Below are 12,669 nucleotides of genomic sequence, written 5' to 3'. Positions count from 1 at the left end.
AGACACACGTTGTTGTGACGTACAATGACCAGACTATATATTCCATATTTTTTGTTCTAAATGGCCCGTGCATGGCATAATACCGGTAATCAAGTGTATTTAAGACAGAATTAAGTCTACTGGACTAATAATTTGACAGATTTTTTTGTTAATTCTCTTTTAAACTTAATAACTAGTACCTGGTTGTTATCATAACACACAGCACATGTGAGTTTTCTTAGCAAGCACAATAAAGAAATGCTGAATTTATGGAATCGATTACCATAATATAATTAATGAAGAAGATACTGGGGACTCTAAATCCAACCCTCTACTAAAATTTCAATAATAATTGCAAACATACCAATGATTATTCTGTGTATTAACATTTCATCAAAGTTGAAATGCACGTTACTAAAACCGTCTATTTTATTAGTTTCCTAAATTGCTACAAACTATGCTATGTTTCTTTCAATTCTTCGTCTTTCAGTTCTACTGACTGACTGTCGTCACCGTTCTCTTGGTTTGTTGATTCCGGTTCACAATCCGTCTGTGATTCACCTTTAATCTGTTCTATAACTATCGCTTCTTCTTCCGTCTCTTTCTGCGGAGCATCCTGAACACACACGTCCATTTGTTCTTGTGGTGAACTCACTACATCAGTTATTTGTTCTGACAGCTGAGACTCCTCGGATACTATTGTGTCTGGTTGATCAGGTTCTGTGTCATCACCCTGCTGCCATTCACCGCTGTCTTCTCTCCAAGTCCCTTCATTTCCATGTTGTGTAACTACATTATTTTCTTGTTGCATATCCTGATCTGATTCTGCTTGTTGTGGCAACATTTGTTGTTCATCTTGTTCTTCCTGGTCAGACTGTTGTTGTTGTTGTTGTTGTTGTTGTTGTTGTTGTTGTTGTTGTTGTTGTTGTTGTTGTTGTAAAATCTCCTGATCGTCCATTTCGTGTTCTGACTGTAACCATTGCTGTGTTATTTCAGAATGCTGATGTGGCTGCAACTGTTCCATTTCTTCATTTGGTTTCCTAAGTTGTTGTCTCCTGTCAGTCTGTTGGACAAGATATGGGGATTTAGACTACAGGTCAGCACCAAATCATTTCTAAATGTTGTTTTTATCACATGTAATTTCTAATTGTAACAACAGATTTTGACTTTTTATACATACATACATACATACATACATACATACATACATACATACATACATACATACATACACACACACACACATACATACACACATACATACATACATACATACATACATACATACAAATGTATATACATACATACATACATACATACATACATACACACACACACACACACACACACACACACACACACACACACATCATCATCATCATCTAACCATGTAAGTTATTCTAAAGTCACAAAACATACATACTTGTGGTTCAGGAGGAGGTTCTATTCTTATTGGATTGATAGGTCTTCTTGGTGGAGTTCTCTTTAAACTAAGTTGTTGTTGTTCTGTTGAATAGTATGTGACACCGCCGTACATTTGACCCTGTGGTTGAGACTACGGAAAGAAATCAAGAGATGTGTTAAAACAGACAATATAATGATGGAGTCATTATGGGTAAACGGTCAGAGTGGCCAGCTTGGCCTGCAGGTTGCAGGTTCGAGTCCTGTTGCTGCCATTTGTTATTGAACGGCTAAAGTACCCGAGCAAGATTTGTACCACAATTGGGACCTGGTAGGATAGAGGTTGCACTGTAAATGGCTTTAATCCCATGCACTTATAAAGGCTACAATGGATTGTATGCACCCCAGGGAGTTGATGAAGTGTAAAGGGCCATTGTGCCGTTATAGATCCTTCCCAGGAGTAATAATTGTAAAGCACTATGAGCACAAAGTGGGAAAGCGCTATATAAAACCAACATTATTATTAACATTATTATTATTATGCTACTTGTTGAGGGCTTGTGATAAAAGAAAGCTGAGTTATCTTGTAATAGGAATGTCATATCCAAACTTGATACATTTTGAAATACTTCATTCAAATTCTGTGCTCACATTTTTACAGTAAGATGCACAAAATCAACATTGAACTGGGTAGCAGTAAGCCTCATTTCTTTGCTAGAGTATTTTACTTTATAACTTTTAGCTATTTGTGTACAAAACAACCCCTAACCACACCCCACCCACCCCCACCCCCCACCCCACCCCAGTAGAGAAAGAATTAAGTACCTCTATCATTTCCTTGTTAAGCACCTTTGAGAAATACTGTGTACTGATTGGATTTTGATATTTAAAACGCACACAAAATCAAACATATATGTAAAATCCATGACTGATTGCGATGTGTGTAAGAAGACAACTTACTGTGACAGGATATTGCTGTATTGGTACCGGTGCAGGTGTAGGGGCTGGTGGTCCTGCAGTTGGTATCGAAGCAGGTATTGAAGCAGAAACTGGCACTGCGACTGGTGCTGCTAGCTGGTATGGTGGCCCAGGTGGGACATTGTAGTTTACCACTCCTGGACTCACAAATGTTGGTGCATATGTTCCTGCTTGTGGTGGTGGTGGAGGAGCACGTGGTGGTGGATGTGTTGGCATGGAGGCATGGGTATAAATATTAGTACTTGGTATGTGTGGCTGAGACGGGTGTTGTATCCCTGCAATGGTACACAAAATCACAGAATAGTTTAAGTTGAAAGATTGAAATTTTAACGATTGGAATACTATACACCATTGAAATTTTGTATCTTATACAATATTATACATCCTTGCATCTCATTAAGTACTAATTTTGGGTTAGTCACAGTTGGCAGTTTTAGTTTCATTTCTTTGATTCATGTGATTGCTTCTGTGAATAGAACAATGTTAATTCTTTCATCTTTATCAGCAACTGGCAGAATTACAGGACATGCCTGTAACTGGCCCTGCATTGATCCTGTACCAAGGCACACAGGTAGACAACAGGCCCTGCACAGATCCTGTACCAAGGCACACAGGTAGACTACAGAACATGCCTGTAACAGGCCTGCATAGATCCTGTACCAAGGCACACAGGTAGATTACAGAACATGCCTGTAACAGGCCTGCATAGATCCTGTACGAAGGCACACAGAAATCCACAGGCAGACTATAGGACATGCCTGTAACAGGCCCTACACAGATCATGTACCAAGGCACACAGGTAGATTACAGAACATGCCTGTAACAGGCCTGCATAGATCCTGTACGAAGGCACACAGAAATCCACAGGCAGACTATAGGACATGCCTGTAACAGGCCCTACACAGATCCTGCGCACATCCTGTAACATGGTAGGTGAAATAAGCGTATATACAGGTACTGTAACACATGCCAAATAGACCCTGTGACATACCTGTATAAACATCAATGGATCAGCAGTGTACCCACAGCAATGTAGCGACACCTCTGTTAACACAGGCCTGTGACTACAGCTGTATCACAACCCTATGCTTTCTTTTCTGATACAGACCTGTAATACAGGAATGTTACAGGGATAAAATTTCATATGATGTATATTACCCGGATGTAAACTGATGTCTGGTTGGACCATTATGCCTTGTCGTATTGAAGGAGGTGGTGGTGGTTGTCCAGTGTGTGGTGGTGGTGGTGGTCCTTGTGGTGGTCCTGGTGGTGGACCTTGTGGAGGGGGTGGTGTACCATCCATCCTCGTAGGTGGTGTTGTACTAGGATGGTATACTGGTCCTTGGAAACCTGTGTATACAAAAAACATATCACCGGTTGGTTGGACTGAACTGGAGTGAAACATGTTTAGTGTCAGTGTAAATGTGAAACATATCCCTAGATCCTCCTGATGTAGCGTGTGTGCACATGTGTATGGGTGTGTGTGTGTGTGTGTGTGTGTGTGTGTGTGTGTGTGTGTGTGTGTGTGCACATGTGTATGTATGTGTGTGTGTATGTGTGTGTATGTGTGTGTATGTATGTGTGTGTGTGTGTGTGTGTGTGTGTGTGTGTGTGTGTGTGTGTGTGTGTGTGTGTACGTATGAGGTGATGATACCCCAATTTGAGTGAGCGCGCTGTCTTCTCAATTTCCTGTTTGCAGTCTTGAATGGCCTATTACAATGTTACATATTGGAATATGAAAACTAAATCATTATCAAACAAAACAAAATAATGTGCACTAAAGGAAAAAGCCACTCCATGAAATAAAGTCATTTTCATAAAGTTTGAGTTATGTCATTTCATGATTTCACATCATATAAATTTTGCAAAATTGCCAAAAATACCAAAATGAAACATTCACTATTCTGTGTATGTTTGAGCAGTGATCCAGTGCTGCCTTGAGGGAGTCAGTAGGCATACATATATTAGGTGCCTTCATTTCCGGGAGAAGTGTTACACAACTATACCTGGATCATAAAATCCTGGACCTTCCATTAATGGTGGGGGATGCATAGCTGGTGGAGGGGTTGGGTCTGGCATCTGTCGTTGTCTCTGTGAAGAGTAACGTTTTGGTCTACCCCTTTGTTGAGCTGGTGATGGTTTGGATGGCATAGGTCGTTCCTGTCTTACTTGCTGCCGTACATTACTTGATACAGGTGATACAGCTAAACATATAAATATAAATAAATTAATGAGATAGTAATCTCACATACTTTTCTTCCTTCAGGCAAGGAAAGTATAAGTGACCTAAGGGGCACTGTCACTACAAGGCACTAGTCAAGTAGTGACAAACCCTTTGTTCAGTCAAGGAAAGTATAAGTGACCTAAGGGGCACTGTCACTACAAGGCACTAGTCAAGTAGTGACAAACCCTTTGTTCAGTCAAGGAAAGTACAAGTGACCTAAGGGGCACTGTCACTACAAGGCACTAGTCAAGTAGTGACAAACCCTTTGTTCAGTCAAGGAAAGTACAAGTGACCTAAGGGGCACTGTCACTACAAGGCACTAGTCAAGTAGTGACAAACCCTTTGTTCCGTCAAGGAAAGTACAAGTGACCTAAGGGGCACTGTCACTACAAGGCACTAGTCAAGTAGTGACAAACCCTTTGTTCAGTCAAGGAAAGTACAAGTGACCTAAGGGGCACTGTCACTACAAGGCACTAGTCAAGTAGTGACAAACCATTTGTTCAGTCAAGGAAAGTACAAGTGACCTAAGGGGCACTGTCACTACAAGGCACTAGGCACTTAGTGACAAACCCTTTGTTCAGTCAAGGAAAGTACAAGCGACCTAAGGGGCACTGTCGCTACAAGGCACTAGTCAAGTAGTGACAAACCCTTTGTTCAGTCAAGGAAAGTACAAGTGACCTAAGGGGCACTGTCGCTACAAGGCACTAGGCACTTAGTGACAAACCCTTTGTTCAGTCAAGGAAAGTACAAGTGACCTAAGGGGCACTGTCGCTACAAGGCACTAGGCACTTAGTGACAAACCCTTTGTTCAGTCAAGGAAAGTACAAGTGACCTAAGGGGCACTGTCACTACAAGGCACTAGGCACTTAGTGACAAACCCTTTGTTCAGTCAAGGAAAGTACAAGTGACCTAAGGGGCACTGTCATTACAAGGCACTAGTCAAGTAGTGACAAAACCCTCGTATTTTCTTTGGCTGAACAAAGAAATATATCATTGAGAAATATTGACATGTTTTCAATTCTCAGTGAAATGAGTGCCACTTTCTAGAATCACAGTATCTGCAACCATACATAAGAAAACCATACAACTCTTGTTGGTTACTGTGTAACACTAATTTTTCATTGGATTGTTATTTTTGATATTGTGGTCGTTTGAATAGAATTTGAGAAGAACAAAAGTGAGGCTAATTTTGTTCTAGCTGTTTTAGTTCATGTCCAATGAGATGATGTGAAAAGTTACATTCACCGTTCTACAGTACGTTACTTCTCTATAAAAGCACGAGAAACAAACTCACTCAAATTAGCCATAAATTACCTCTGTACACTAGGGTTGTGAATTCTGGGATTGGAGCCAAATATTTTTTGTTTTTTTACTATTATTTTCCTCATATCATTTTTGTTGTCTTTTATGTTTGTTTGTTTTTCCTGTCAGTTGTACGGCGCACTGTGACTATTTTTAATGAAATGTGCTTTGTAAGAAATAAATATTACGATTATTACCAATGCTGACATCACCAAGAACATTAATGTTTGTATTCATTGTTTCTTCCTTACATGTCAAGTGGTGTTTTAATCCTTATTTCTACACAGATGAGGTAAAAACAATAGACAGACTGATAGAAAAAGGGGCCCTGATGACATTAGTAAAATTAAACTGGACTCAAATTCTACATGTAGAATTCCGAGATGAGAAATCCCTACTTCAGTATACAGAGGTCAGGTCATGGCAAATTTGAATAATTTTACTTCTGTTACTAAGCAACATGAAGTAGTGAAAGTGTCTTTTCATGATTCACTGGACATCAGCTACATTAGCTAGGATAAAATCAGCCCTGCCTTATATACAACAATCTCCTTACCTTTTTCGTTACTGATAGTCCTTGTAATGGCACCATCTCCTTTTCCGTGTGCCGCTTCAACTTTAATGGTCAATTTTTCAACTTGACCTTCCAACCCTGTACTTGACTGTTGAATTCTAGAAGGTGCATGGTGTTCAGGATCCTCACTGTGCTGTCCCAAATTATCACCACCCTCCCTTGGCTGTGACAACTGATTGGAACCCTCCCTCTGGTGTTTCAAATCAATTTGCTGTGTTAAATCCTCGTGGTCACCCGATGCCCTTGATGGTGTCTGTCGACGTCTATCCTTGGAATAAGACTTGACTTCCCTACCCCTGGCAGTGTTGCTAGTCCTAGGATAATTTGTATTCCTTGCATTTCTTTCCTCTAAATCATGACTAATTTGTTCCTGTTGATGTTTCCTGTAATTTGTATTCGTCCATTCCCTAGTTCTAACATATTGGGTGTTATGTTTATCAATGTATGGCTGGCCATGTTGTTGTTGTTGTTGTTGTTCATTGCCACCTCTTGTATCTTTATACTGCTGTTCTGAGTGTTGGCTGTGATATCGTGAATTACTTTGTTGGTTACCATGGTGATTATCATTCCTTCGCTCATATTGATAGCTGTTCCTTGGACTTCTGTACTGTCTCTCGTGTTTATTTTCTTCATAGCTATCTTCATTTCTTGAGGGCTTGTTGTTGTCGTCTCGATATTGGTTGAAATTTTTCTCATTATATATATCTCTTCTGTCTCTGTATTGGGATCTCCTTCCACCTCTTGGCCCTCTGGATCCCCTGGAAGTAAAACACATTGCATATCAAAGTTTAATACGGTATCTACAACATATCGTCGCAAACCACGGCCTGTTTTATGGCACCGTTCCTAATGGCCATCCCTTTGGACATCTTTATTTTGAAGTGTAGCAGAAGAAATAACAGCTCTGGTTTGTGAGAATGAGTTCACATGAGGACTCTCTTATGACAAATCAACAAAACTCATACACCAGATTACCAATGATTTGATTTTGAATAGCACTCCTTGTGGCAAATCTATACTATCTTTTGTCCTCCTGATAACTGCCACCTAACATCCATAGGACTCATACACTCCATTACTGAAGATGATATGATTTTGAACAGCACTCCTAGTGGCAAATCTATACTAACTTTTGTCTTTCTGATAACTGCCACCTAACATCCATAGGACTCATACACTCTATTACCAAAGATGATTTAATTTTGAACAGCACTCCTAGTGGCAAATCTATACTATCTTTTGTCTTTCTGATAACTGCCACCTAACATCCATAGGACTCATACACTCTATTACCAAAGGTAGTTTGACTTTGAACAGCACTCCTAGTGGCAAAACTATACAATCTTTTGTCTTTCTGATAACTGCAACCTAACATCCATAGGACTCATACACTCTATTACCAAAGATGATTTAATTTTGAACAGCACTCCTAGTGGCAAAACTACACAATCTTTTGTCTTTCTGATAACTGCCACCTAATATCCATAGGACTCATACACTCTATTACCAAAGATGATTCAACTGTTCAAATTACCTTCCTCTGTATGGTCTAGGATATCTTTGACCAGCTTCACCAGATCTGACATCGAAGCCATAGATCATTACTATTTCATCTCTGGACTTTGGGGCTTGTTCTTCTTCTCTGTACATGTCATGTGCCCATTTTTCCTCTTCTTTCCACAGCTTCTTTTTGGACTTTGGCCTGTCAGAAAACAAATCTTTGTTTATACATCTGGAACTGCTGCTTATTGTAATTTCAAACAAAAACGTGTTCCTTTTTTCATGTATAATGTAAAACTTCATACAAACAGTACTAGTACGTTCTGCATCTGGTCATGTCTCATTTAAGAAAAATCCCCAAAAAAAATTTTTTAAAGTATAACCTAAGGGATTGTTCCCTACATGAATAAATCAATTCTTAACAGACAGAGCCATCAAGTGTCATATTTCTCTCTTTTTCTATTCTTGTTGCTCACCTTTGTAACTTCTGTAATTCTTTTGTCAAAAAAAGTTTTGCATTCCTACACAGAAGTTAGACATGTCAAAATCCATTGAATTCAGCACTAACAATTTGTTTTATGTGGGTTCACATGTAAAAGTAGTCTAATACCCCTGGTCTTGTTCATGCATTGGATTGAACTCATTGCATATACATTGTACCACTAGTAATAGTATGTGTAATCACTGGTACATATGTATTGCACTGCATTGTAAATACCACTAGTATACACACATACACCAATGCAAGTAATCTCTGGTACATATCATATATGTATTGTACTGCAGTGTATATACCACTTGTATGTATATGTGCACACAGTAATCACTGGTATATAATGTAATCCAGTGCATATACATGTACACTATACCATTAGTATGCATGCACACCAAAGCAAGTAATCACTGGTACACATGTATTGCACTGCAGTACAAATACCAAGAGTACACACACCCACACCCCCCCACCACACACACACACACACACACACAACACACCCACACCCACCCACCCCCCCCCCCCCACCCCACACACACACACACACACACACACCTATTTAAGCAAGTAATCACTGGTACACATGTATTGCACTGCTGTGTAAATACCAAGAGTATATACACACACACATACACACACACACACACACACAGACACACAACACACACACACACAACTATTTACACAAGTAATCACTGGTACATGATATTACATACCTTGTTGTTCTATCATCCTTCTCATCAGTATACCTTACATCATGTTCAAAGTACGGTCCTCTCCTTGGAATATACTGAGGATTCTGCTGGTCTGCATCACAGTCCACTTTTTTCTCTTCCTGTTGAAAATTAAAAAAATAATATATGTGATTTACAAAAGAGTGTTTTTTAGCTAAATTTCACGAAACAGTCAACAGTATAAACTACTACATAAAAGACATGAACAACCCTAACCTGTCCATCCCCACGGGTTCTTTCTTCTTTCACATTATCTTGTCCATCACTGTCTGCTTCTTCATCTGAGTAGACTTTTTCTCCTTTCTGTAATCAATTGTATAACCACATGTTAATCAATGTACTATATTCCAGTTACCAAATATCTGGCCATTTCGCATCTAAGAATCACTCCAGATTTGGCAAAGTGGATCTACTGTGCACTCTGTGACAACACTAATGCTAATTCTAGTACCAGCTTGTTACTGAACTGCTCTGCACTCTGTGACAACACTAATGCTAATTCTAGTACCAGCTTGTTACTGTTGGATTTCTGCACTCTGTGACAACACTAATGCTAATTCTAGTACCAGCTTGTTACTGTTGGATCTCTGCACTCTGTGACAACACTAATGCTAATTCTAGTACCAGCTTGTTACTGTTGGATCTCTGCACTCTGTGACAACACTAATGCTAATTCTAGTACCAGCTTGTTACTGTTGGATCTGCTCTGCACTCTGTGACAACACTAATGCTAATTCTAGTACCAGCTTGTTACTGTTGGATCTCTGCACTCTGTGACTCTGTTCATGCCTATAATATTATGTTAGCATAATTGTGATTGGTTCATTTTTTCATGTCTGTAATATTATGTTATCGTAACTGTGATTGGTTCACTTGTTTATATATTACCATACCTGTGATTCTTCTGCACTTTCGTATTCAGAGTTCTCATCTTCATCATCACCTTTACCAGTACGTTCATACCCTGTTTCACTTTCCTAAAAGTTTGAAACAAAGTAATAAATACTTAATACTTCTAAGTTCTACTGTACTCATTAAGCTATACTCTTAAAATAAAGTGTTTTGGGTACAGCAGGTTTGGCCGACAGTTTCTGTGTTCACTATATACAATGGTGTTAATTCACTGCTGGTTGAAATTAACCAAAACTTCAGAGAGAATCAGTCAGTAATTTACCTGCCAACAATTCATCAATAAAAATACTACTGTCACTACTAGTGAGGGCACTACGTAAGTTCTGAATTGATTCAATTCTAAGTACCTACAATTTAACAGCTTTCTACCTCAAGCTAGGGGGTCAAAATAGAACAAGTAGGTTGACTTACTTTTGCATGTGCCTATAGTAATGCATGTGAAGTGCATGGAGTGGGAGTTGTTGTGTCGACCAAGAAATTGAATGGTTGTTTAGTAGTTTAATGATGTACCTAGGCAGTAATATTTCAAGTAACAAAACATGGTGCACTTTCATTCAAGGGCTTTAATTGTCACCACATTTGCCATTGTCAATCATCCTATCTAAGGTATCCCTAGCTTCTAGACCTTTATATCATGTTTCAGGAAGCATTTGACTCTGCATTATACATAGACACGAGGTATGAGTGAGGGAGGTGGTCATGCTCAATTGAACATAATACTTAAATGAGGCACCCAAGCATCACAACACTACATACTTAGTCCCAGTCATTAGCACTGAAGACTGTCTAGCAGTCCCCAAGCAGTTTTTTCAAGAAGAGTCATTTATTAATTAATAAACATGAAGATCCCACACAGAAAATGATCTCTTCATTATTATGAAAGTGGTGTATTCTTACAAATCTTGAATACAATAATTGATCCACATAAACCACTGAAAATTGAATTTATTCGTCTAAATAGAAAATTTTGTGATCTCTAGACTCAAATCAACTGCTAAATTCACACTCTGTAGAATGAGGACTAAGTACAAAATATACAAATTTGTATCAAAGCTAGTAGTAGAAGCCATAGAGATAATATGGACAAAGGTAGCTATGGAAATTATGGGTCCTGATAATTCTGACACATCTCCATTAAACTTTGCTATGGTTCATCACTATCAAAAACACTGACACTATGCATTTTTTTCCTGCACATGGCTTTTTGGTATAAAAATACCACACACACTTTTGCTATTAAAACATACAGATATAGACTTTAAATCACAAAATTTAACCAATGTCTATGCTTTCATTTCTTGTCTAACATTGGCTCAAGTCATAACACAGACAACTTGACTGCAGTGTAAACAGGTTGTACACATGTCCAATATAAGCTTGTCAATTTGAAGTCATCTGTTCGGTGACTCTAGTGAATAGTAAACAAGAAATGACAGAATAGACAAGACTTGTGTTAAATCACAGACAGTGAAGTGGACTGTCTAGGGTTGAATTCAATGATTTAAATGTATCTATCAAGGACATTAGCATGGATCTTGGTTAGTTTTTAATTTTTTTTTCTTTATTCCCTGTTTTTTTTTTATGGGAAGGGACACAGCGGAGTGGAATGTAAATTTGTTGGCGTTCTCAGAGAGTACATTTCCAGAGCTAGGTCAGATGCAGACACAAATCCCCATTCTATGGATGACAACAAATAGCTATTGTCCATGGTTCTATACTTGCCAATAGTTTACAAAATGCTACCCTGGCCCACTGTTATGATAATTAGGAAAACAAGACAATGTGTTTTTGTTACGAATGGTTTCGTGTGATAATGATGTTCTGTTGTTCATTGATGAGCATTTCAATGGCGGGCTCCACCATACCGCAATATGTATTACAATATATATACATCATCGTACGCTTGTGTTTTTATAACCATATCACAATGTGAGATTCCTACTTTAATTCGACTCAACACTTGATGAGAACTTTAATCGATGTGACATTATTTCATCCGATACAAGATAATAAAGCTAATAATGTTGTACTACTAAACGTTGTGATGTTGGCGATTCTTTCGTCCGACACGTTATGTAAATATACGATTGGCATTATTAAACGACGCTGTTACACCAGAAAGTCATCTAACATGCTTCATAAGTTATTGGCACATTTATGCATTATTGGGTGTATTGGAATGTAGGGACAGTCTGACGTAGTGAGCATTGCTATGCGATTCAGCAAGATTACAACCACTCAGTACGGCGTAAGCGTTACACGATCCACTCAATGCTGCGAAGCCTTGTGTAGCATGACATTTTCATACATACATGTGTTTGTGTTTGTCGCTTCACATTCTCAGCGACATATTCCGTCGATGAAATGGGAATACTTACGCAGTCCGATCGGTCCGCTCTATCGTGGCTACAATTTGAAGAAACTGACTCGTTATCGCTACCGTCTTCTGATTCCGAAAGCCGTCGCCTACGACGTCTTTCAGCCATCTTGTATCATTCGTATTCTCGTGAGAAGCGAGAAATTGCGTGATTTCAGGGTCCGCAAATAACCTTTGACCCAAAAGATGTAC

At 38.9% G+C, this 12,669-nt stretch overlaps 1 protein-coding gene across 1 annotated transcript; it reads right to left on the bottom strand.

The window, feature by feature from the left end:
* Positions 1 to 439: 439 nt before the first annotated feature.
* Positions 440 to 12,586, bottom strand: LOC144450971 (protein CASC3-like). Its single transcript, XM_078141730.1, has 12 exons — positions 12,479 to 12,586; positions 10,082 to 10,165; positions 9,405 to 9,491; positions 9,171 to 9,289; positions 7,993 to 8,160; positions 6,663 to 7,216; positions 6,441 to 6,563; positions 4,365 to 4,562; positions 3,517 to 3,708; positions 2,341 to 2,633; positions 1,403 to 1,534; positions 440 to 853 (listed from the first exon to the last, which is right to left on the bottom strand). The coding sequence occupies exons 1-12, from the start codon at positions 12,584 to 12,586 to the stop codon at positions 440 to 442; spliced, it is 2,472 nt and encodes an 823-aa protein (XP_077997856.1).
* Between the last annotated feature and the right edge of the window lie 83 nt (positions 12,587 to 12,669).

This window comes from Glandiceps talaboti, chromosome 20 (assembly GCF_964340395.1).
Source record: "Glandiceps talaboti chromosome 20, keGlaTala1.1, whole genome shotgun sequence".
Classification (NCBI taxonomy): Eukaryota; Metazoa; Hemichordata; class Enteropneusta; family Spengelidae; genus Glandiceps; species Glandiceps talaboti.
Note: the sequence above shows the minus strand (reverse complement) of the source record. Positions and strands in the feature narration are given on the sequence as shown.